The sequence below is a fragment of the Stigmatopora argus genome, chromosome 5 (genome assembly GCF_051989625.1).
Source record: "Stigmatopora argus isolate UIUO_Sarg chromosome 5, RoL_Sarg_1.0, whole genome shotgun sequence".
NCBI lineage: Eukaryota > Metazoa > Chordata > Actinopteri > Syngnathiformes > Syngnathidae > Stigmatopora > Stigmatopora argus.
Genome location: NC_135391.1, coordinates 4476093 through 4502794, shown reverse-complemented (window position 1 = coordinate 4502794; position 26702 = coordinate 4476093). Strand labels below are relative to the sequence as shown.

At 28.9% G+C, this 26702-nt stretch overlaps 1 protein-coding gene and 2 long non-coding RNA genes across 5 annotated transcripts in view; all 3 read left to right on the top strand.

Annotated features, from left to right (window-relative positions):
* Window positions 1-200: 200 nt before the first annotated feature.
* On the top strand, window positions 201-977 carry LOC144074698 (uncharacterized). Of its 2 annotated transcripts, none has more exons than XR_013300359.1 (2): window positions 201-297; window positions 367-977. It is a non-coding gene; the product is annotated as an uncharacterized LOC144074698 (long non-coding RNA). The 2 variants fall into 2 exon arrangements; XR_013300360.1 differs by having other exon boundaries at window positions 216-297; window positions 364-977.
* A 293-nt stretch (window positions 978-1270) lies between these two features.
* hps4 (HPS4 biogenesis of lysosomal organelles complex 3 subunit 2) overlaps window positions 1271-26702 on the top strand; it is a 31480-nt gene continuing 6048 nt past the window's right edge. The window contains exon 1 of one of the 2 annotated variants that reach the window (XM_077601279.1): window positions 1271-1645. In XM_077601279.1, coding sequence (XP_077457405.1) covers window positions 1635-1645 — 11 coding nt within the window. In that variant the 5' untranslated portion in view covers window positions 1271-1634. The remainder of the gene's footprint in view (window positions 1646-26702) is intronic. The other variant, XM_077601278.1, reaches the window with a different exon arrangement.
* Window positions 16601-18478, top strand: LOC144074967 (uncharacterized). Its single transcript, XR_013300428.1, has 3 exons — window positions 16601-16996; window positions 18302-18359; window positions 18442-18478. It is a non-coding gene; the product is annotated as an uncharacterized LOC144074967 (long non-coding RNA).

The following is a 26702-nucleotide window of genomic DNA, read 5'->3' as shown; positions in this document are numbered from 1 at the left end:
CATTGTATTAAAAATCAAAATAGTGTCCCACTAAAATGATACTTTCATTCATTTTTTCCAGTTTTAACTCTTAATCTGTCATTGACATTCTATTTTGAATCAAATTTGGCACACCCATATCATCACATTCAGTTTTTATTCGCCATTTGTATAGCATTGTAAGTTTTGCAATTATGTTTGTAATTTTGGTTATCGTTTGAGAAAACATTTAACAAGTTTGTTTGATGTTAGCTGCAAACGGAGAGGCCGGAAAAGTCCACATCACTGCCATCTTCATCTTTTGCCAGAGTTCTAGAGGTGAGCATCCACTGGTAATAATCCATCATATTCTCATGCTATAAAAGTAAGCGTGTGTTCTTTTAGCAGGATAAAGATGTAAGATGTCTTTACTACGCCTACCTACAGAAGGAAATTGAGAACCGCGATCAAGAAATGGTCTACAGAGCTCTGAAAATGAGGAAGTTGGAAAAGGAACTGTTACTACTTGATAAACAACTGCCTGACGTGACCCAGACTTTCTCTGTTAGTCGGACGTGACCAGTATGATGAACTACAAAATAATCTGAGTTTTTTTGTTTTGCTTGACATACTTTGGCATAATCATTTCAGATTCCCTTGCCAGAGAATCAAAACATGGACACACTACATTAAATATATATTTATTACTTCATGGCTGCTTAGTTATGTATTTGTGCAATTCAAATTGCTGGGATATAGCAATTAAATTTGAGTGTTTTTAGGGATCCTTGGAGACAGATTTTTTTTCTTACTCAATGTGAGTAAATTACATGAATTAATTGCATATTAATTATATTTATTGCCTGTGCTCCTTGGTTGTGCTTATATAAGATGTTGGAGCAAACCGGGTGGTCGTAGATCATTTTGAACTTGTTTACCATTGCTTCTCTTTTCAGCTCGGTTGAGTTGCCAATTTGATCAACTAAATGTTTGATTGTTCAAATAAAAATAAAAAAACCCAAGTATACTGTATGTTTTTGTGTGTATTTAATTCTTCAATGCAGCAATGACTTGGATATTCTTACTTTTATGAGACATATCTTCATATAGTATGTTATTCAGGCATAACAATAGTTTTCTATGTGCAACAGACGTTTGTAATTAGCAGCAGGTGCGTTGTTATTGTAAATGTTTTGCTAGTAAATAAGCACATGCTAGCTTCGGTGTTAGCTAGCACAATAACAAAACAATTGTAACGTTACGGTAGTTTTGTTATATTTAATGCTGAATTTGATGGTACAAAAAGCAATTGATGAATATTTTGGCAGGGTTTGTAGTAAAATAGAAGTACTTTTGTCTTTTGTCAAATTATTTTTGTTCCTCGTCGCTCGCCGTACTTTCACATGACTCGTTTGGCGTGTGACTGATTTGCATTCCACCACAGAGGAACTTAATTGACTTCGTCAAAAGAATATTATACTTTTTCGCCAATGTAGTGAATTTAGACAAAACCTTATACCACTATGAGGCGAGAATTTATGTGGTAACTTCGTCATACATTTGCATAGAGTTTCACGATCGTTTTGCCATCAGCACACTATCGGCGTTTTGTGGTTTGGTGTCGGCGAGAACCTGAAGAGAACTCATGACAAAGTCAAAATACATCATTTTGGACCATGGCGGAAGGGTAAGACCTTCTTTCTTACAATTTTAGGAATGAAAACCCCTTAGCCGACGAACTTGTGTGGTTTTAGGGCATTTAATAAGCTAACCCCCACCCCCTCCTCTTAAGGATGCTGGATCTACAAACATTTTTACCGTGGAGTTTGTTAAATTAAATTTAGAATGAAGTCAATATTAAAATGGAGGATTTACAATTTGGAACGTATTTTGCGTTCGCACAAATCCTTTAGAGATGTTGCCCTAAAATGTATGTATGATAAAAATCGAGTATGTTTTGAAACTAATACTGAACTATACATTCATAGTAAAGCTAACAATTACATACACGAACAGATGTTAAATTCTTACGTTATCTTGAACAAATAAAAGTCTTACTATACAAGGTCTTTTTTCAAGAAAAAAAGCCTTATTATACAAAGTCATATTTTAAAGAAAAAATGCCTTACTGTACATGGTCATTTTTTAATAGAAATAATGCCTTACGATACATGGTCTTTTTTAAACAAATAAAGCCTTAGCATACATAGTCACTTTTTGAACAAATAAAATCTTACTATAAAAGCCTTACTATACTATGTCGTTTTTTAAAGAAAAAAGCCTTACTATATTATGTCTTTTTTTTAAACCTTACTATACTATGTCGTTTTTTTAAAAAAAAGCCTTACTATACTATGTCGTTTTTTTTAAAGAAAAAAGCCTTACTATGCTGTGTTTTTTAAAGAAGCCTTACTATACTTGTCGTTTTTTTAAGAAAAAAGCCTTACTATGCTGTGTTTTTTTTTTTTGAAAAAAAGCCTAACTATACTGTCGTTTTTTTCTTGAAAAAAAGCCTTACTATACTATGTCGTTTTTTAAAGAAAAAAGCCTTAGTATACTATGTCGTTTTTTTAAGAAAAAAGCCTTACTATACTATGTCATTTTAAAAAAAAATACCCTTTCTATATATACTATGTTGTTTTTTTAAAGAAAAAAAGCCTTACTATACTATGTCGTTTTTTTAAAGAAAAAAGCCTTACTATACTATGTTGTTTTAAAAAAAAGAAAAAAGCCTTACTATACTATGTCGTTTTTTAAGAAAAAGCCTTACTATACTATGTCGTTTTTTTTTAAAAAAAGCCTTACTATACTATGTCGTTTTTTTTAAAGAAAAAAGCCTTACTGTACTATGTCGTTTTTTTTTTGAAAAAAAGCCTTACTATATTATGTTGTTGTTGTTTTTTTTAAAAAAGCCTTACTATACTATGTCGTTTTTTAAAGAAAAAAGCCTTAGTATACTATGACGTTTTTTTAAAGAAAAAAGCCTTACAATACTATGTCGTTTTTTTTTTAAAGAAAAAAGCCTTACAATACTATGTCGTTTTTTTTTTAAAGAAAAAAGCCTTTGTATACTATGTCGTTTTTCTAAGAAAAAAGCCTTACTATACTATGTCGTTTTTTTAAAGAAAAAGCCTTACTATACTATGTCGTTTTTTTAAGAAAAAAGCCTTACTATACTATGTCGTTTTTTTTAAAGAAAAAGCCTTACTATACTATGTCGTTTTTTAAGAAAAAAGCCTTACTATACTATGTGTTTTTTTTGGGGAAAAAAAGCCTTACTATACTATGTCGTTTTTTGTTGTTGAAAAAAAGCCTTACTATACTATGTCGTTTTTTTTAAGATAAAAGCCTTACTATACTATGTTGTTTTTTAAAGAAAAAAGCCTTACTATACTATGTCGTTTTTTAAAGAAAAAAGCCTTACTATATTATGTCGTTTTTTAAAGAAAAAAGCCTTACTATACTGTGTCGTTTTTTAAGAAAAAAGCCTTACTATACTATGTCGTTTTTTTTAAAGAAAAAAGCCTTACTATACTATGTCGTTTTTTTAAAGAAAAAGCCTTACTATACTATGTCGTTTTTTTTAAAAAAAGCCTTACTATACTATGTGGTTTTTTTTTTGGAAAAAAATCCTTACTATACTATGTCGTTTTGTTAAAGAAAAAAACCTTACAATACTATGTAGTTTTTTTAAGATAAAATGCTTACTATACTATGTCGGTTTTTTTTTTTTAGAAAAAAAGCCTTACTATACTATGTTGTTTTTTTAAGAAAAAAGCCTTACTATACTATGTCGTTTTGTTAAAGAAAAAAACCTTACAATACTATGTCGTTTTTTAAAAGAAAAAAGCCTTCGCATACTATGTCGTTTTTTCTAAGTAAAAAGCCTTACTATACTATGTCGTTTTTTAAGAAAAAAGCCTTACTATACTATGTGGTTTTTTAAGAAAAAAGCCTTACTAAACTATGTCGTTTTTTTAAAGAAAAAGCCTTACTATACTATGTTGTTTTTTAAGAAAAAAGCCTTACTATACTATGTCGTTTTTTAAGAAAAAAGCCTTACTATACTATGTCGTTTTTTTTAAAGAAAAAGCCTTACTATACTATGTCGTTTTTTTAAGAAAAAAGCCTTACTATACTGTGTTTTTTTGGGGGGGAAAAAAAGCCTTACTATACTATGTCGTTTTTTGTTGTTGAAAAAAAGCCTTACTATACTATGTTGTTTTTTAAAGAAAAAAGCCTTACTATACTATGTCGTTTTTTTAAGATAAAAGCCTTACTATACTATGTTGTTTTTTAAAGAAAAAAGCCTTACTATACTATGTCGTTTTTTAAAGAAAAAAGCCTTACTACACTATGTCGTTTTTTAAAGAAAAAAGCCTTACTATATTATGTCGTTTTTTAAAGAAAAAAGCCTTACTATACTATGTCGTTTTTTTAAAGAAAAAGCCTTACTATACTATGTCGTTTTTTTAAAGAAAAAGCCTTACTATACTATGTGTTTTTTTTGGGGAAAAAAAGCCTTACTATACTATGTCGTTTTTTGTTGTTGAAAAAAAGCCTTACTATACTATGTCGTTTTTTTTAAGATAAAAGCCTTACTATACTATGTTGTTTTTTAAAGAAAAAAGCCTTACTATACTATGTCGTTTTTTAAAGAAAAAAGCCTTACTATATTATGTCGTTTTTTAAAGAAAAAAGCCTTACTATACTGTGTCGTTTTTTAAGAAAAAAGCCTTACTATACTATGTCGTTTTTTTAAAGAAAAAAGCCTTACTATACTATGTCGTTTTTTTAAAGAAAAAGCCTTACTATACTATGTCGTTTTTTTTAAAAAAAGCCTTACTATACTATGTGGTTTTTTTTTTGGAAAAAAATCCTTACTATACTATGTCGTTTTGTTAAAGAAAAAAACCTTACAATACTATGTAGTTTTTTTAAGATAAAATGCTTACTATACTATGTCGGTTTTTTTTTTTTTAGAAAAAAAGCCTTACTATATTATGTTGTTTTTTTAAGAAAAAAGCCTTACTATACTATGTCGTTTTGTTAAAGAAAAAAACCTTACAATACTATGTCGTTTTTTAAAAGAAAAAAGCCTTCGCATACTATGTCGTTTTTTCTAAGTAAAAAGCCTTACTATACTATGTCGTTTTTTAAGAAAAAAGCCTTACTATACTATGTGTTTTTTTAAGAAAAAAGCCTTACTAAACTATGTCATTTTTTTAAAGAAAAAAGCCTTACTATACTATGTCGTTTTTTTTTAAGAAAAAGCCTTACTATACTATGTGGTGTTTTTTGGGGAAAAAAAGCCTTACTATACTATGTCGTTTTTTTAAGATAAAAGCCTTACTATACTATGTCGTTTTTTTAAAGAAAAAGCCTTACTATACTATGTCGTTTTTTAAGAAAAAAGCCTTACTATACTATGTCGTTTTTTAAGAAAAAAGCCTTACTATACTATGTCGGGTTTTTTTAAAGAAAAAGCCTTACTATACTATGTCGTTTTTTTAAGAAAAAAGCCTTACTATACTGTGTTTTTTTTGGGGGGAAAAAAAGCCTTACTATACTATGTCGTTTTTTGTTGTTGAAAAAAAGCCTTACTATACTATGTTGTTTTTTAAAGAAAAAAGCCTTACTATACTATGTCGTTTTTTTAAGATAAAAGCCTTACTATACTATGTTGTTTTTTAAAGAAAAAAGCCTTACTATACTATGTCGTTTTTTAAAGAAAAAAGCCTTACTATACTATGTCGTTTTTTAAAGAAAAAAGCCTTACTATATTATGTCGTTTTTTAAAGAAAAAAGCCTTACTATACTATGTCGTTTTTTTAAAGAAAAAGCCTTACTATACTATGTCGTTTTTTTAAGAAAAAAGCCTTACTATACTGTGTTTTTTTTGGGGAAAAAAAGCCTTACTATACTATGTCGTTTTTTGTTGTTGAAAAAAAGCCTTACTATACTATGTCGTTTTTTTAAAGAAAAAGCCTTACTATACTATGTCGTTTTTTTAAGAAAAAAGCCTTACTATACTATGTGTTTTTTTTTGTTGAAAAAAAGCCTTACTATACTATGTCGTTTTTTAAGAAAAAAGCCTTACTATACTATGTCGTTTTTTAAGAAAAAGCCTTACTATACTATGTCGTTTTTTTTTAAAAAAAGCCTTACTATACTATGTCGTTTTTTTTAAAGAAAAAAGCCTTACTGTACTATGTCGTTTTTTTTTTGAAAAAAAGCCTTACTATATTATGTTGTTGTTGTTTTTTTTAAAAAAGCCTTACTATACTATGTCGTTTTTTAAAGAAAAAAGCCTTAGTATACTATGACGTTTTTTTAAAGAAAAAAGCCTTACAATACTATGTCGTTTTTTTTTAAAAGAAAAAAGCCTTACAATACTATGTCGTTTTTTTTTTAAAGAAAAAAGCCTTTGTATACTATGTCGTTTTTCTAAGAAAAAAGCCTTACTATACTATGTCGTTTTTTTAAAGAAAAAGCCTTACTATACTATGTCGTTTTTTTAAGAAAAAAGCCTTACTATACTATGTCGTTTTTTTTAAAGAAAAAGCCTTACTATACTATGTCGTTTTTTAAGAAAAAAGCCTTACTATACTATGTGTTTTTTTTGGGGAAAAAAAGCCTTACTATACTATGTCGTTTTTTGTTGTTGAAAAAAAGCCTTACTATACTATGTCGTTTTTTTTAAGATAAAAGCCTTACTATACTATGTTGTTTTTTAAAGAAAAAAGCCTTACTATACTATGTCGTTTTTTAAAGAAAAAAGCCTTACTATATTATGTCGTTTTTTAAAGAAAAAAGCCTTACTATACTGTGTCGTTTTTTAAGAAAAAAGCCTTACTATACTATGTCGTTTTTTTTAAAGAAAAAAGCCTTACTATACTATGTCGTTTTTTTAAAGAAAAAGCCTTACTATACTATGTCGTTTTTTTTAAAAAAAGCCTTACTATACTATGTGGTTTTTTTTTTGGAAAAAAATCCTTACTATACTATGTCGTTTTGTTAAAGAAAAAAACCTTACAATACTATGTAGTTTTTTTAAGATAAAATGCTTACTATACTATGTCGGTTTTTTTTTTTTAGAAAAAAAGCCTTACTATACTATGTTGTTTTTTTAAGAAAAAAGCCTTACTATACTATGTCGTTTTGTTAAAGAAAAAAACCTTACAATACTATGTCGTTTTTTAAAAGAAAAAAGCCTTCGCATACTATGTCGTTTTTTCTAAGTAAAAAGCCTTACTATACTATGTCGTTTTTTAAGAAAAAAGCCTTACTATACTATGTGGTTTTTTAAGAAAAAAGCCTTACTAAACTATGTCGTTTTTTTAAAGAAAAAGCCTTACTATACTATGTTGTTTTTTAAGAAAAAAGCCTTACTATACTATGTCGTTTTTTAAGAAAAAAGCCTTACTATACTATGTCGTTTTTTTTTAAAGAAAAAGCCTTACTATACTATGTCGTTTTTTTAAGAAAAAAGCCTTACTATACTGTGTTTTTTTTGGGGGGAAAAAAAGCCTTACTATACTATGTTGTTTTTTGTTGTTGAAAAAAAGCCTTACTATACTATGTTGTTTTTTAAAGAAAAAAGCCTTACTATACTATGTCGTTTTTTTAAGATAAAAGCCTTACTATACTATGTTGTTTTTTAAAGAAAAAAGCCTTACTATACTATGTCGTTTTTTAAAGAAAAAAGCCTTACTACACTATGTCGTTTTTTAAAGAAAAAAGCCTTACTATATTATGTCGTTTTTTAAAGAAAAAAGCCTTACTATACTATGTCGTTTTTTTAAAGAAAAAGCCTTACTATACTATGTCGTTTTTTTAAAGAAAAAGCCTTACTATACTATGTGTTTTTTTTGGGGAAAAAAAGCCTTACTATACTATGTCGTTTTTTGTTGTTGAAAAAAAGCCTTACTATACTATGTCGTTTTTTTTAAGATAAAAGCCTTACTATACTATGTTGTTTTTTAAAGAAAAAAGCCTTACTATACTATGTCGTTTTTTAAAGAAAAAAGCCTTACTATATTATGTCGTTTTTTAAAGAAAAAAGCCTTACTATACTGTGTCGTTTTTTAAGAAAAAAGCCTTACTATACTATGTCGTTTTTTTAAAGAAAAAAGCCTTACTATACTATGTCGTTTTTTTAAAGAAAAAGCCTTACTATACTATGTCGTTTTTTTTAAAAAAAGCCTTACTATACTATGTGGTTTTTTTTTTGGAAAAAAATCCTTACTATACTATGTCGTTTTGTTAAAGAAAAAAACCTTACAATACTATGTAGTTTTTTTTAAGATAAAATGCTTACTATACTATGTCGGTTTTTTTTTTTTTAGAAAAAAAGCCTTACTATATTATGTTGTTTTTTTAAGAAAAAAGCCTTACTATACTATGTCGTTTTGTTAAAGAAAAAAACCTTACAATACTATGTCGTTTTTTAAAAGAAAAAAGCCTTCGCATACTATGTCGTTTTTTCTAAGTAAAAAGCCTTACTATACTATGTCGTTTTTTAAGAAAAAAGCCTTACTATACTATGTGTTTTTTTAAGAAAAAAGCCTTACTAAACTATGTCATTTTTTTAAAGAAAAAAGCCTTACTATACTATGTCGTTTTTTTTTAAGAAAAAGCCTTACTATACTATGTGGTGTTTTTTGGGGAAAAAAGCCTTACTATACTATGTCGTTTTTTTAAGATAAAAGCCTTACTATACTATGTCGTTTTTTTAAAGAAAAAGCCTTACTATACTATGTCGTTTTTTAAGAAAAAAGCCTTACTATACTATGTCGTTTTTTAAGAAAAAAGCCTTACTATACTATGTCGGGTTTTTTTAAAGAAAAAGCCTTACTATACTATGTCGTTTTTTTAAGAAAAAAGCCTTACTATACTGTGTTTTTTTTTGGGGGAAAAAAAGCCTTACTATACTATGTCGTTTTTTGTTGTTGAAAAAAAGCCTTACTATACTATGTTGTTTTTTAAAGAAAAAAGCCTTACTATACTATGTCGTTTTTTTAAGATAAAAGCCTTACTATACTATGTTGTTTTTTAAAGAAAAAAGCCTTACTATACTATGTGTTTTTTTTGGGGAAAAAAAGCCTTACTATACTATGTCGTTTTTTGTTGTTGAAAAAAAGCCTTACTATACTATGTCGTTTTTTTTAAGATAAAAGCCTTACTATACTATGTTGTTTTTTAAAGAAAAAAGCCTTACTATACTATGTCGTTTTTTAAAGAAAAAAGCCTTACTATATTATGTCGTTTTTTAAAGAAAAAAGCCTTACTATACTGTGTCGTTTTTTAAGAAAAAAGCCTTACTATACTATGTCGTTTTTTTTAAAGAAAAAAGCCTTACTATACTATGTCGTTTTTTTAAAGAAAAAGCCTTACTATACTATGTCGTTTTTTTAAAAAAAAGCCTTACTATACTATGTGGTTTTTTTTTTGGAAAAAAATCCTTACTATACTATGTCGTTTTGTTAAAGAAAAAAACCTTACAATACTATGTAGTTTTTTTAAGATAAAATGCTTACTATACTATGTCGGTTTTTTTTTTTTAGAAAAAAAGCCTTACTATACTATGTTGTTTTTTTAAGAAAAAAGCCTTACTATACTATGTCGTTTTGTTAAAGAAAAAAACCTTACAATACTATGTCGTTTTTTAAAAGAAAAAAGCCTTCGCATACTATGTCGTTTTTTCTAAGTAAAAAGCCTTACTATACTATGTCGTTTTTTAAGAAAAAAGCCTTACTATACTATGTGGTTTTTTAAGAAAAAAGCCTTACTAAACTATGTCGTTTTTTTAAAGAAAAAGCCTTACTATACTATGTTGTTTTTTAAGAAAAAAGCCTTACTATACTATGTCGTTTTTTAAGAAAAAAGCCTTACTATACTATGTCGTTTTTTTTAAAGAAAAAGCCTTACTATACTATGTCGTTTTTTTAAGAAAAAAGCCTTACTATACTGTGTTTTTTTGGGGGGGAAAAAAAGCCTTACTATACTATGTCGTTTTTTGTTGTTGAAAAAAAGCCTTACTATACTATGTTGTTTTTTAAAGAAAAAAGCCTTACTATACTATGTCGTTTTTTTAAGATAAAAGCCTTACTATACTATGTTGTTTTTTAAAGAAAAAAGCCTTACTATACTATGTCGTTTTTTAAAGAAAAAAGCCTTACTACACTATGTCGTTTTTTAAAGAAAAAAGCCTTACTATATTATGTCGTTTTTTAAAGAAAAAAGCCTTACTATACTATGTCGTTTTTTTAAAGAAAAAGCCTTACTATACTATGTCGTTTTTTTAAAGAAAAAGCCTTACTATACTATGTGTTTTTTTTGGGGAAAAAAAGCCTTACTATACTATGTCGTTTTTTGTTGTTGAAAAAAAGCCTTACTATACTATGTCGTTTTTTTTAAGATAAAAGCCTTACTATACTATGTTGTTTTTTAAAGAAAAAAGCCTTACTATACTATGTCGTTTTTTAAAGAAAAAAGCCTTACTATATTATGTCGTTTTTTAAAGAAAAAAGCCTTACTATACTGTGTCGTTTTTTAAGAAAAAAGCCTTACTATACTATGTCGTTTTTTTAAAGAAAAAAGCCTTACTATACTATGTCGTTTTTTTAAAGAAAAAGCCTTACTATACTATGTCGTTTTTTTTAAAAAAAGCCTTACTATACTATGTGGTTTTTTTTTTGGAAAAAAATCCTTACTATACTATGTCGTTTTGTTAAAGAAAAAAACCTTACAATACTATGTAGTTTTTTTAAGATAAAATGCTTACTATACTATGTCGGTTTTTTTTTTTTAGAAAAAAAGCCTTACTATATTATGTTGTTTTTTTAAGAAAAAAGCCTTACTATACTATGTCGTTTTGTTAAAGAAAAAAACCTTACAATACTATGTCGTTTTTTAAAAGAAAAAAGCCTTCGCATACTATGTCGTTTTTTCTAAGTAAAAAGCCTTACTATACTATGTCGTTTTTTAAGAAAAAAGCCTTACTATACTATGTGTTTTTTTAAGAAAAAAGCCTTACTAAACTATGTCATTTTTTTAAAGAAAAAAGCCTTACTATACTATGTCGTTTTTTTTTAAGAAAAAGCCTTACTATACTATGTGGTGTTTTTTGGGGAAAAAAAGCCTTACTATACTATGTCGTTTTTTTAAGATAAAAGCCTTACTATACTATGTCGTTTTTTTAAAGAAAAAGCCTTACTATACTATGTCGTTTTTTAAGAAAAAAGCCTTACTATACTATGTCGTTTTTTAAGAAAAAAGCCTTACTATACTATGTCGGGTTTTTTTAAAGAAAAAGCCTTACTATACTATGTCGTTTTTTTAAGAAAAAAGCCTTACTATACTGTGTTTTTTTTGGGGGGAAAAAAAGCCTTACTATACTATGTCGTTTTTTGTTGTTGAAAAAAAGCCTTACTATACTATGTTGTTTTTTAAAGAAAAAAGCCTTACTATACTATGTCGTTTTTTTAAGATAAAAGCCTTACTATACTATGTTGTTTTTTAAAGAAAAAAGCCTTACTATACTATGTCGTTTTTTAAAGAAAAAAGCCTTACTATACTATGTCGTTTTTTAAAGAAAAAAGCCTTACTATATTATGTCGTTTTTTAAAGAAAAAAGCCTTACTATACTATGTCGTTTTTTTAAAGAAAAAGCCTTACTATACTATGTCGTTTTTTTAAGAAAAAAGCCTTACTATACTGTGTTTTTTTTGGGGAAAAAAAGCCTTACTATACTATGTCGTTTTTTGTTGTTGAAAAAAAGCCTTACTATACTATGTCGTTTTTTTAAAGAAAAAGCCTTACTATACTATGTCGTTTTTTTAAGAAAAAAGCCTTACTATACTATGTGTTTTTTTTTGTTGAAAAAAAGCCTTACTATACTATGTCGTTTTTTAAGAAAAAAGCCTTACTATACTATGTCGTTTTTTAAGAAAAAGCCTTACTATACTATGTCGTTTTTTTTTAAAAAAAGCCTTACTATACTATGTCGTTTTTTTTAAAGAAAAAAGCCTTACTGTACTATGTCGTTTTTTTTTTGAAAAAAAGCCTTACTATATTATGTTGTTGTTGTTTTTTTTAAAAAAGCCTTACTATACTATGTCGTTTTTTAAAGAAAAAAGCCTTAGTATACTATGACGTTTTTTTAAAGAAAAAAGCCTTACAATACTATGTCGTTTTTTTTTAAAAGAAAAAAGCCTTACAATACTATGTCGTTTTTTTTTTAAAGAAAAAAGCCTTTGTATACTATGTCGTTTTTCTAAGAAAAAAGCCTTACTATACTATGTCGTTTTTTTAAAGAAAAAGCCTTACTATACTATGTCGTTTTTTTAAGAAAAAAGCCTTACTATACTATGTCGTTTTTTTTAAAGAAAAAGCCTTACTATACTATGTCGTTTTTTAAGAAAAAAGCCTTACTATACTATGTGTTTTTTTTGGGGAAAAAAAGCCTTACTATACTATGTCGTTTTTTGTTGTTGAAAAAAAGCCTTACTATACTATGTCGTTTTTTTTAAGATAAAAGCCTTACTATACTATGTTGTTTTTTAAAGAAAAAAGCCTTACTATACTATGTCGTTTTTTAAAGAAAAAAGCCTTACTATATTATGTCGTTTTTTAAAGAAAAAAGCCTTACTATACTGTGTCGTTTTTTAAGAAAAAAGCCTTACTATACTATGTCGTTTTTTTTAAAGAAAAAAGCCTTACTATACTATGTCGTTTTTTTAAAGAAAAAGCCTTACTATACTATGTCGTTTTTTTTAAAAAAAGCCTTACTATACTATGTGTTTTTTTTTTTGGAAAAAAATCCTTACTATACTATGTCGTTTTGTTAAAGAAAAAAACCTTACAATACTATGTAGTTTTTTTAAGATAAAATGCTTACTATACTATGTCGGTTTTTTTTTTTTAGAAAAAAAGCCTTACTATACTATGTTGTTTTTTTAAGAAAAAAGCCTTACTATACTATGTCGTTTTGTTAAAGAAAAAAACCTTACAATACTATGTCGTTTTTTAAAAGAAAAAAGCCTTCGCATACTATGTCGTTTTTTCTAAGTAAAAAGCCTTACTATACTATGTCGTTTTTTAAGAAAAAAGCCTTACTATACTATGTGGTTTTTTAAGAAAAAAGCCTTACTAAACTATGTCGTTTTTTTAAAGAAAAAGCCTTACTATACTATGTTGTTTTTTAAGAAAAAAGCCTTACTATACTATGTCGTTTTTTAAGAAAAAAGCCTTACTATACTATGTCGTTTTTTTTTAAAGAAAAAGCCTTACTATACTATGTCGTTTTTTTAAGAAAAAAGCCTTACTATACTGTGTTTTTTTTGGGGGGAAAAAAAGCCTTACTATACTATGTCGTTTTTTGTTGTTGAAAAAAAGCCTTACTATACTATGTTGTTTTTTAAAGAAAAAAGCCTTACTATACTATGTCGTTTTTTTAAGATAAAAGCCTTACTATACTATGTTGTTTTTTAAAGAAAAAAGCCTTACTATACTATGTCGTTTTTTAAAGAAAAAAGCCTTACTACACTATGTCGTTTTTTAAAGAAAAAAGCCTTACTATATTATGTCGTTTTTTAAAGAAAAAAGCCTTACTATACTATGTCGTTTTTTTAAAGAAAAAGCCTTACTATACTATGTCGTTTTTTTAAAGAAAAAGCCTTACTATACTATGTGTTTTTTTTGGGGAAAAAAAGCCTTACTATACTATGTCGTTTTTTGTTGTTGAAAAAAAGCCTTACTATACTATGTCGTTTTTTTTAAGATAAAAGCCTTACTATACTATGTTGTTTTTTAAAGAAAAAAGCCTTACTATACTATGTCGTTTTTTAAAGAAAAAAGCCTTACTATATTATGTCGTTTTTTAAAGAAAAAAGCCTTACTATACTGTGTCGTTTTTTAAGAAAAAAGCCTTACTATACTATGTCGTTTTTTTAAAGAAAAAAGCCTTACTATACTATGTCGTTTTTTTAAAGAAAAAGCCTTACTATACTATGTCGTTTTTTTTAAAAAAAGCCTTACTATACTATGTGGTTTTTTTTTGGGAAAAAAATCCTTACTATACTATGTCGTTTTGTTAAAGAAAAAAACCTTACAATACTATGTAGTTTTTTTTAAGATAAAATGCTTACTATACTATGTCGGTTTTTTTTTTTTAGAAAAAAAGCCTTACTATATTATGTTGTTTTTTTAAGAAAAAAGCCTTACTATACTATGTCGTTTTGTTAAAGAAAAAAACCTTACAATACTATGTCGTTTTTTAAAAGAAAAAAGCCTTCGCATACTATGTCGTTTTTTCTAAGTAAAAAGCCTTACTATACTATGTCGTTTTTTAAGAAAAAAGCCTTACTATACTATGTGTTTTTTTAAGAAAAAAGCCTTACTAAACTATGTCATTTTTTTAAAGAAAAAAGCCTTACTATACTATGTCGTTTTTTTTTAAGAAAAAGCCTTACTATACTATGTGGTGTTTTTTGGGGAAAAAAGCCTTACTATACTATGTCGTTTTTTTAAGATAAAAGCCTTACTATACTATGTCGTTTTTTTAAAGAAAAAGCCTTACTATACTATGTCGTTTTTTAAGAAAAAAGCCTTACTATACTATGTCGTTTTTTAAGAAAAAAGCCTTACTATACTATGTCGGGTTTTTTTAAAGAAAAAGCCTTACTATACTATGTCGTTTTTTTAAGAAAAAAGCCTTACTATACTGTGTTTTTTTTGGGGGGAAAAAAAGCCTTACTATACTATGTCGTTTTTTGTTGTTGAAAAAAAGCCTTACTATACTATGTTGTTTTTTAAAGAAAAAAGCCTTACTATACTATGTCGTTTTTTTAAGATAAAAGCCTTACTATACTATGTTGTTTTTTAAAGAAAAAAGCCTTACTATACTATGTCGTTTTTTAAAGAAAAAAGCCTTACTATACTATGTCGTTTTTTAAAGAAAAAAGCCTTACTATATTATGTCGTTTTTTAAAGAAAAAAGCCTTACTATACTATGTCGTTTTTTTAAAGAAAAAGCCTTACTATACTATGTCGTTTTTTTAAGAAAAAAGCCTTACTATACTGTGTTTTTTTTGGGGAAAAAAAGCCTTACTATACTATGTCGTTTTTTGTTGTTGAAAAAAAGCCTTACTATACTATGTCGTTTTTTTAAAGAAAAAGCCTTACTATACTATGTCGTTTTTTTAAGAAAAAAGCCTTACTATACTATGTGTTTTTTTTTGTTGAAAAAAAGCCTTACTATACTATGTCGTTTTTTAAGAAAAAAGCCTTACTATACTATGTCGTTTTTTTAAAGAAAAAAGCCTTACTATACTATGTCGTTTTTTTAAAGAAAAAGCCTTACTATACTATGTCGTTTTTTTTAAAAAAGCCTTACTATACTATGTGGTTTTTTTTTGGGAAAAAAATCCTTACTATACTATGTCGTTTTTTGTTGTTAAAAAAAAGCCTTACTATACTATGTCGTTTTTTAAAGATAAAAGCCTTACTATACTATGTCGTTTTTTAAAGAAAAAAGCCTTACTACACTATGTCGTTTTTTAAAGAAAAAAGCCTTACTATACTATGTCGTTTTTTCTAAGTAAAAAGCCTTACTATACTATGTCGTTTTTTAAGAAAAAAGCCTTACTATACTATGTCGTTTTTTAAGAAAAAAGCCTTACTATACTATGTCGTTTTTTTTTTTTTAAAAAGCCTTACTAAACTATGTCGTTCTTTTAAGAAAAAAGCCTTATTATACTATGTGGTTTTTTTGGGGAAAAAAAGCCTTACTATACTATGTCGTTTTTTGTTGTTGAAAAAAGCCTTACTATACTATGTCGTTTTTTTAAGATAAAGCCTTACTATACTATGTCGTTTTTTAAAGAAAAAAAGCCTTAGTATACTATGTCGTTTTTTTTAAGAAAAAGCCTTACTATACTATGTCGTTTTTTTAAAGAAAAAGACTTACTATACTATGTCGTGTTTTTTTTTTGGGAAAAAAAGCCTTACTATACTATGTCGTTTTTTTGTTGTTGAAAAAAAGCCTTACTATACTATGTCGTTTTTTTGTTGTTGAAAAAAAGCCTTACTATACTATGTCGTTTTTTAAAGAAAAAAGCCTTAGTATACTATGTCGTTTTTTTTAAAGAAAAAAGCCTTACAATACTATGTCTTTTTTTTTTTTAAAGAAAAAAGCCTTTGTATACTATGTCGTTTTTCTAAGAAAAAAGCCTTACTATACTATGTCGTTTTTTTTAAAGAAAAAGCCTTACTATACTATGTCGTTTTTTTTTTAAAAAGCCTTACTATACTATGTGTTTTTTTGGGGAAAAAAAAGCCTTACTATACTATGTCGTTTTTTTTTTTAAAAGCCTTACTATACTATGTGGTTTTTTGGGGAAAAAAAAGCCTTACTATACTATGTCGTTTTTTTAAAGAAAAAGCCTTACTATACTATGTCGTTTTTTTAAGAAAAAAGCCTTACTATACTATGTGGTTTTTTTTGGGGAAAAAAGCCTTACTATACTATGTCGTTTGTTGTTGAAAAAAAGCCTTACTATACTATGTCGTTTTTTTAAGATAAAAGCCTTACTATACTATGTCGTCTGTTTTAGAAAAAAAGCCTTACTATACAGACGCTCCCCTACTTACGAACATTCAACTTACGAACAACGGTACATACGAACATGTCTGCAAATTGCGTTTAAGTCCAAAAATGTTCGCAAGTCCAATTTTGTATTTCACGCCTTTTTCGGAGTAGTACTTCTTTCCGCCGCTAATACCGACGCCTGGCGCTGTGAGAGCTCAGCTCACCCAGCATCTACCTTCTTCTTCGTTGCAATGCGGAAGTGCGTGAATGTATCTCCAGTGTGCAAAGAACCTTTTTCATTTGTATCATTAAATATCTCATGCATCCAATATTGAATATGGTTGGTAAAAAGCTAAAGGCTTCTATTGAGGGAGTTGCAAGGAAGAGGCAAGCCATTTCTTCTGAAACGAGTGGCAATAATAACGAAGCTTGATGCGCGTGAGAGTGGTAAGCGTTTCACGGGCATTGAATCGTTCGACCGTCAGTACCAAAAGACCATGTATAGTAAGGCTTTTTTTCTTAAAAAACGACATAGTATAGTAAGGCTTTTTTTCCTAAAAAAACGACATAGTATAGTATGGCTTTTTCCCCTAAAAAAACGACATAGTATAGCATGGCTTTTTTTCTTGAAAAACGACATAGTAGAGGAAGGCTTTTTCCCTGAAAACCGACATAGTATAGTATGGCTTTTCCCCTAAAAAATGACATAGTATAGTGTGGCTTTTTTCCTTTAAAAAACGACATAGTATAGTAAGGCTTTTTTTCCTAAAAAACGACATAGTATAGCATGGCTTTTTTTCTTGAAAAACGACATAGTAGAGGAAGCCTTTTTTTCTTAAAAAACGATATTGTATAGTAAGGCTTCTTTTCTTAAAAAAACGACATAGTATTGTAAGACTTTTTTTCGTAAAAAACGACATAGTATAGTAAGGCTTTTTTCTTAAAAAACAACATAGTATAGGCTTTTTTCTTTAAAGACGACATAGTATAGTAAGGCTTATTTTCTTTAAAAACGACACAGTATAGTAAGGCTTTTTTGTCTTTGAAAACGACATAAAGGTTTTTTTGTCTTTAAAAACGACTTAAAGTGGTCTATGTAAAGTGAAGCTTTTATTTGTTTAAAAAATAAATACTATGTATATATAGTCAGGCTTTTGTCTTTAAAAATGACCATGTATATTAAGGGTTTTTATTAAAAAATGACCATGTATAGTAAGGCTTTTTTATTTAAAAAAAACGACCATGTACAGTAAAGCGTTTTTCTTAAAAGACGACATAGTATAGTAAGGCTTTTTTTCTTAAAAAATGACATAGTATTGTAAGGCTTTTTTCTTAAAAAAAACGACATAGTATTGTAAGGCTTTTTTTCGTAAAAAACGACATAGTATAGTAAGGCTTTTTTCTTAAAAAACAACATAGTATAGGCTTTTTTCTTTAAAGACGACATAGTATAGTAAGGCTTATTTTCTTTAAAAACGACACAGAATAGTAAGGCTTTTTTGTCTTTAAAAACGACATAGTATAGTAAGGCTTTTTTTCCTAAAAAACGACATAGTATAGCATGGCTTTTTTTCTTGAAAAACGACATAGTAGAGGAAGCCTTTTTTTCCTTAAAAAACGATATTGTATAGTAAGGCTTCTTTTCTTAAAAAACGACATAGTATAGTAAGGCTTTTTTTCTTTAAAAAATGACAGCAAGTAAGGCTAAGAGAGTCGGAGAATAAATCTGACTTCTGATTCTTCACCTTCTAGTTGTTGCTGTGGTCCACTGGCAAAATCATTGGGTCAGAACATGAGGCGGGAATCAGGAGTGCGTTCAATTCCACTCGTTGCAATTCTCAAATTGTTTATTGAGGTAATGAAAAGGATAAATACAACTTCCAACTTTACAGTGGTGCAGTGGCAAAGACAATGGGTCAGAACTTCAGGTGGACTCAAGTTCAAATCAGAAGTGAGTTTGATTCCACTCTTTGCAATTCTCAAATTTTTTATTGAGGTAATTAAAAGGATAGATATAACTTCCAATCACATCATTTCAGAAGACACTGTGGTCCAGTGGCAAAGACAATGGGTCAGAACTTCAGGTGGACTCAAGTTCAAATCAGGAATGAGTTCAATTCCACTCTTTGCAAATCTCAAATTGTTTATTGAGGTGATGAAAATGATAAATATAACTTCCAATCATCTCATTTCAGAAGTCACTGTGGTCCAGTGGCAAAGACAATGGGTCAGACAGACCTCAAGTTAGTGGATTTGACTGCCATGTGGGAGATGGGGTTCGAATCCCGCTCTCGTTTGACTAATCACTACACTAGTAGTTCAGTAAATGGGTAATCCTTTTTTCATTCAAATAAAGACTTAGTCATTTTTTTCAGCAAAACAATATTTCCGGTCAGCCTTCGGCTGACCGGAAGACAGTTGGGAGGGGGGGTTCCTGGTGGTGTTCGACAGTCGGCCTTCGGCCGACTGCCGACACCATACAGTCGTTGACTGGCGACACCGGGACGTGAACCCTCGACACCCACGTCGCAGGCAGGTGACTTACCCACTACACCACGAGGCGGCCCGCCTATACATGATTGGAAGTTATATTTATCCTTTTCATTACCTAAATAAACAATTTGAGAATTGCAAAGAGTGGAATTGAACTCATTCCTGATTTGAACTTGAGTCCACCTGAAGTTCTGACCCATTGTCTTTGCCACTGGACCACAGTGACTTCTGAAATGATGTGATTGGAAGTTATATCTATCCTTTTCATTACCTAAATAAACAATTTGAGATTTGCAAAGAGTGGAATTGAACTCATTCCTGATTTGAACTTGAGTCCACCTGAAGTTCTGACCCATTGTCTTTGCCACTGGACCACAGTGACTTCTGAAATGATGTGATTGGAAGTTATACCTATCCTTTTCATTACCTCAATAAACAATTTGAGAATTGCAAAGAGTGGAATTGAACTCATTCCTGATTTGAACTTGAGTCCACCTGAAGTTCTGACCCATTGTCTTTGCCACTGGACCACAGTGACTTCTGAAATGATGTGATTGGAAGTTATATCTATCCTTTTCATTACCTAAATAAACAATTTGAGAATTGCAAAGAGTGGAATTGAACTCATTCCTGATTTGAACTTGAGTCCACCTGAAGTTCTGACCCATTGTCTTTGCCACTGGACCACAGTGACTTCTGAAATGATGTGATTGGAAGTTATATCTATCCTTTTCATTACCTCAATAAACAATTTGAGAATTGCAAAGAGTGGAATTGAACTCATTCCTGATTTGAACTTGAGTCCACCTGAAGTTCTGACCCATTGTCTTTGCCACTGGACCACAGTGACTTCTGAAATGATGTGATTGGAAGTTATACCTATCCTTTTCATTACCTCAATAAACAATTTGAGAATTGCAAAGAGTGGAATTGAACTCATTCCTGATTTGAACTTGAGTACACCTGAAGTTCTGACCCATTGTCTTTGCCACTGGACCACAGTGACTTCTGAAATGATGTGATTGGAAGTTATATCTATCCTTTTCATTACCTAAATAAACAATTTGAGAATTGCAAAGAGTGGAATTGAACTCATTCCTGATTTGAACTTGAGTCCACCTGAAGTTCTGAACCATTGTCTTTGCCACTGGACCACAGTGACTTCTGAAATGATGTGTTTGGAAGTTATATCTATCCTTTTCATTACCTCAATAAACAATTTGAGAATTGCAAAGAGTGGAATTGAACTCATTCCTGATTTGAACTTGAGTCCACCTGAAGTTCTGACCCATTGTCTTTGCCACTGGACCACAGTGACTTCTGAAATGATGTGATTGGAAGTTATACCTATCCTTTTCATTACCTCAATAAACAATTTGAGAATTGCAAAGAGTGGAATTGAACTCATTCCTGATTTGAACTTGAGTACACCTGAAGTTCTGACCCATTGTCTTTGCCACTGGACCACAGTGACTTCTGAAATGATGTGATTGGAAGTTATATCTATCCTTTTCATTACCTCAATAAACAATTTGAGAATTGCAAAGAGTGGAATTGAACTCATTCCTGATTTGAACTTGAGTCCACCTGAAGTTCTGACCCATTGTCTTTGCCACTGGACCACAGTGACTTCTGAAATGATGTGATTGGAAGTTATACCTATCCTTTTCATTACCTCAATAAACAATTTGAGAATTGCAAAGAGTGGAATTGAACTCATTCCTGATTTGAACTTGAGTACACCTGAAGTTCTGACCCATTGTCTTTGCCACTGGACCACAGTGACTTCTGAAATGATGTGATTGGAAGTTATATCTATCCTTTTCATTACCTCAATAAACAATTTGAGAATTGCAAAGAGTGGAATTGAACTCACTCCTGATTTGAACTTGAGTCCACCAGAAGCTCTGACCGTTTGTCTTTGCAACTTGACCACAGTGACTTCTGGAATGAAGTGATTGGAAGTTATATTTATCCTTTTCATTACCTCAATAAACAATTTGTGAATTGCAAAGAGTGGAATTGAACTCACTGCTGATTCCCACCTCAAGTTCTGAACCAATATTTTTGCCACTGGACCACAGCAATAACTAGGAGAAGAATCAGAAGTCAGATTTATTCTCTGACTTTCTTAGCCTTACTATACTATGTCGATTTTTTAAAGAAAAAAGCCTTACTATATACAGACGCTCCACTACTTACGAACATTCAACTTACGAACAACGGTACATACGAACATGTCTGCAAATTGCGTTTAAGTCCAAAAATGTTCGCAAGTCCAATTTTGTATTTCGCGCCTTTTTCGGAGTAGTTCTTCTTTCCGCCGCTAATACCGACGCCTGGCGCTGTGAGAGATCAGCTCACCCAGCATCTACCTTCTTCTTCGTTGCAGTGCGGAAGTGCGTGAATGTATCTCCAGTGTGCAAAGAACCTTTTTCATTTGTATCATTAAATATCTCATACATCCAATATTGAATATGCTTGGTAAAAAGCTAAAGGCTTCTATTGAGGGAGTTGCAAGGAAGAGGCAAGCCATTTCATTTGAAACGAGTGGCAATAATAACGAAGCTTGATGCGCGTGAGAGTGGTGAGCGTTTCACGGGCATTGAATCGTTCGACCGTCAGTACCATTTATAAACAGAAAGATCGAGCAGCAGGACCCAAATATTGAACGTTGCACAAAGTTTGCAAATCAATTGAATGATGCCATACAGTGCTACCGCATCATTTATGATGAAAAAAAGAAGAAAACTGTGCAATCGTCATTAGGTCGCTTCTTTTGGCCAGTTTCTAATACATAAATCTCTCTCTCTCTCTACAGTACTGTACATATTCTCTCCATTTTATTAATTTTTTTTTTTTCAGTACAAACCAATGCGTGTTACTTATACAAGCCTTAAACATACAAATGCACTTATATAAACCTTCAATATACTTATATCGGCCTTAAACATACATTATAATACAAAATATAGCACTGAATCAACTTACAAACAAATTCAACTTATGAACAATCGCTCGGAACCAATTGCGTTTGTAAGTAGGGGAGCGTCTGTACTATGTTGTTTTTTAAAGAAAAAAGCCTTACTATACTATGTCGTTTTGTTAAAGAAAAAAACCTTACAATACTATGGCGTTATTTAAAAGAAAAAAGCCTTCGCATACTATGTCGTTTTTTCTAAGTAAAAAGCCTTACTATACTATGTCGTTTTTTAAGAAAAAAGCCTTACTATACTATGTCGTTTTTTGTTGTTGAAAAAAAGCCTTACTATACTATGTCGTTTTTTTTAAGATAAAAGCCTTACTATACTATGTCGTTTTTTAAAGAAAAAAGCCTTACTATACTATGTCGTTTTTTAAAGAAAAAAGCCTTACTATACTATGTCGTTTTTTAAAGAAAAAAGCCTTACTATACTATGTCGTTTTTTAAAGAAAAAAGCCTTAGTATACTATGTCGTTTTTTTAAAGAAAAAAGCCTTACAATAATATTTGTTTTTTTTTTAAAGAAAAAAGCCTTTGTATACTATGTCGTTTTTCTAAGAAAAAAGCCTTACTATACTATGTCGTTTTTTTAAAGAAAAAGCCTTACTATACTATGTCGTTTAAAAAAAAAAAGCCTTACTATACTATGTGTTTTTTTTGGGGAAAAAAGCCTTACTATACTATGTCGTTTTTTTTAAGATAAAAGCCTTACTATACTATGTTGTTTTTTAAAGAAAAAAGCCTTACTATACTATGTCGTTTTTTAAAGAAAAAAGCCTTACTATACTATGTCGTTTTTTAAAGAAAAAAGCCTTAGTATACTATGTCGTTTTTTTAAAGAAAAAAGCCTTACAATACTATGTCGTTTTTTTAAAAAGAAAAAAGCCTTTGTATACTATGTCGTTTTTTAAAGAAAAAAACCTTACTATACTATGTCGTTTTGTTAAAGAAAAAACCCTTAGTATACTATGTCGTTTTGTTAAAGAAAAAAACCTTACAATACTATGTCGTTTTTTTTTAAAAGAAAAAAGCCTTTGTATACTATGTCGTTTTTTTAAGATAAAAGCCTTACTATACTATGTCGTTTTTTAAAGAAAAAAGCCTTACTATACTATGTCGTTTTGTTAAAGAAAAAACCCTTAGTATACTATGTCGTTTTGTTAAAGAAAAAAACCTTACAATACTATGTCGTTTTTTAAAAGAAAAAAGCCTTCGCATACTATGTCGTTTTTTCTAAGTAAAAAGCCTTACTATACTATGTCGTTTTTTAAGAAAAAAGCCTTACTATACTATGTCTTTTTTTTAAGAAAAAAGCCTTACTATACTATGTCGTTTTTTTAAAGAAAAAGCCTTACTATACCATGTCGTTTTTTTAAGAAAAAAGCCTTACTATACTATGTGTTTTTTTTTTTTTTTAAAAGCCTTACTATACTATGTCGTTTTTTGTTGTTGAAAAAAAGCCTTACTATACTGTCGTTTTTTTAAGATAAAAGCCTTACTATGCTATGTCGTTATTTAAAGAAAAAAGCCTTACTATACTATGTCGTTTTTTAAAGAAAAAAGCCTTAGTATACTATGTGTTTTTTAAAAAGAATTTAGCCTATGTCGTTTTTTTTAAAGAAAAAAGGCTTTGTATACTATGTCGTTTTTCTAAGAAAAGAGCCTTACTATACTATGTCGTTTTTTTTTTAAAAAAAGCCTTACTATACTATGTCGTTTTTTTAAAGAAAAAGCCTTACTATACTATGTCATTTTTTTAAGAAAAAAGCCTTACTATACTATGTGTTTTTTTTTGGGGGGGGGGAAAAAAGCCTTACTATACTATGTCGTTTTTTGTTGTTGAAAAAAAGCCTTACTATACTATGTCGTTTTTTTTAAGATAAAAGCCTTACTATACTATGTTGTTTTTTAAAGAAAAAAGCCTTACTATACTATGTCGTTTTTTAAAGAAAAAAGCCTTACTATACTATGTCGTTTTTTAAAGAAAAAAGCCTTAGTATACTATGTCGTTTTTTTAAAGAAAAAAGCCTTACAATACTATGTCGTTTTTTTTTTAAAGAAAAAAGCCTTTGTATACTATGTCATTTTTCTAAGAAAAAAGCCTTACTATACTATGTCGTTTTTTTTAAAGAAAAAGCCTTACTATACTATGTCGTTTTTTTTTTTTAAAAAGCCTTACTATACTGTGTTTTTTTTGGGAAAAAAAGCCTTACTATACTATGTGTTTTTTTTGGGGGGGGAAAAAAAGCCTTACTATACTATGTCGTTTTTTGTTGTTGAAAAAAAGCCTTACTATACTATGTCGTTTTTTTAAGATAAAAGCCTTACTATACTATGTCGTTTGTTTTAGAAAAAAAACCTTACTATACTATGTTGTTTTTTTAAGAAAAAAGCCTTACTATACTATGTCGTTTTTTAAAAGAAAAAAGCCTTCGCATACTATGTCGTTTTTTCTAAGTAAAAAGCCTTACTATACTATGTCGTTTTTTAAGAAAAAAGCCTTATTATACTATGTCGTTTTTTTTAAGAAAAAAGCCTTACTATACTATGTCGTTTTTTTAAAAAAAAAAAGCCTTACTATACTATGTCGTTTTTTTAAAGAAAAAGCCTTACTATACTATGTCGTTTTTTTAAGAAAAAAGCCTTACTATACTATGTGGTTTTTTTTTTTTTGGAAAAAAAGCCTTACTATATACTATGTCGTTTTTTGTTGTTGAAAAAAAGCCTTACTATACTATGTCGTTTTTTTTAAGATAAAAGCCTTACTATACTATGTTGTTTTTTAAAGAAAAAAGCCTTACTATACTATGTCGTTTTTTAAAGAAAAAAGCCTTACTATACTATGTCGTTTTTTAAAGAAAAAAGCCTTAGTATACTATGTCGTTTTTTTAAAGAAAAAAGCCTTACAATACTATGTTGTTTTTCTAAGAAAAAAGCCTTACTATACTATGTCGTTTTTTTTAAAGAAAAAGCCTTACTATACTATGTCATTTTTTTTTTAAAAAGCCTTACTATACTGTGTTTTTTTTGGGAAAAAAAGCCTTACTATACTATGTCGTTTTTTGTTGTTGATAAAAAGCCTTACTATACTATGTCGTTTTTTTAAGATAAAAGCCTTACTATACTATGTCGTTTTTTAAAGAAAAAAGCCTTACTATACTATGTCGTTTTGTTAAAGAAAAAACCCTTAGTATACTATGTCGTTTTGTTAAAGAAAAAAACCTTACAATACTATGTCGTTTTTTAAAAGAAAAAAGCCTTCGCATACTATGTCGTTTTTTCTAAGTAAAAAGCCTTACTATACTATGTCGTTTTTTTAAAGAAAAAGCCTTACTATACCATGTCGTTTTTTTAAGAAAAAAGCCTTACTATACTATGTGTTTTTTTTTTTTTTTAAAAGCCTTACTATACTATGTCGTTTTTTGTTGTTGAAAAAAAGCCTTACTATACTGTCGTTTTTTTAAGATAAAAGCCTTACTATGCTATGTCGTTATTTAAAGAAAAAAGCCTTACTATACTATGTCGTTTTTTAAAGAAAAAAGCCTTAGTATACTATGTGTTTTTTAAAAAGAATTTAGCCTATGTCGTTTTTTTTAAAGAAAAAAGGCTTTGTATACTATGTCGTTTTTCTAAGAAAAGAGCCTTACTATACTATGTCGTTTTTTTTTTAAAAAAAGCCTTACTATACTATGTCGTTTTTTTAAAGAAAAAGCCTTACTATACTATGTCATTTTTTTAAGAAAAAAGCCTTACTATACTATGTGTTTTTTTTTGGGGGGGGGAAAAAAAGCCTTACTATACTATGTCGTTTTTTGTTGTTGAAAAAAAGCCTTACTATACTATGTCGTTTTTTTTAAGATAAAAGCCTTACTATACTATGTTGTTTTTTAAAGAAAAAAGCCTTACTATACTATGTCGTTTTTTAAAGAAAAAAGCCTTACTATACTATGTCGTTTTTTAAAGAAAAAAGCCTTAGTATACTATGTCGTTTTTTTAAAGAAAAAAGCCTTACAATACTATGTCGTTTTTTTTTTAAAGAAAAAAGCCTTTGTATACTATGTCGTTTTTCTAAGAAAAAAGCCTTACTATACTATGTCGTTTTTTTTAAAGAAAAAGCCTTACTATACTATGTCGTTTTTTTTTTTTAAAAAGCCTTACTATACTGTGTTTTTTTTGGGAAAAAAAGCCTTACTATACTATGTGTTTTTTTTGGGGGGGGAAAAAAAGCCTTACTATACTATGTCGTTTTTTGTTGTTGAAAAAAAGCCTTACTATACTATGTCGTTTTTTTTAAGATAAAAGCCTTACTATACTATGTTGTTTTTTAAAGAAAAAAGCCTTACTATACTATGTCGTTTTTTAAAGAAAAAAGCCTTACTATACTATGTCGTTTTTTAAAGAAAAAAGCCTTAGTATACTATGTCGTTTTTTTAAAGAAAAAAGCCTTACAATACTATGTCGTTTTTTTTTTAAAGAAAAAAGCCTTTGTATACTATGTCGTTTTTCTAAGAAAAAAGCCTTACTATACTATGTCGTTTTTTTTTAAAGAAAAAGCCTTACTATACTATGTCGTTTTTTTTTTTTAAAAAGCCTTACTATACTGTGTTTTTTTTGGGAAAAAAAGCCTTACTATACTATGTGTTTTTTTTGGGGGGGGAAAAAAAGCCTTACTATACTA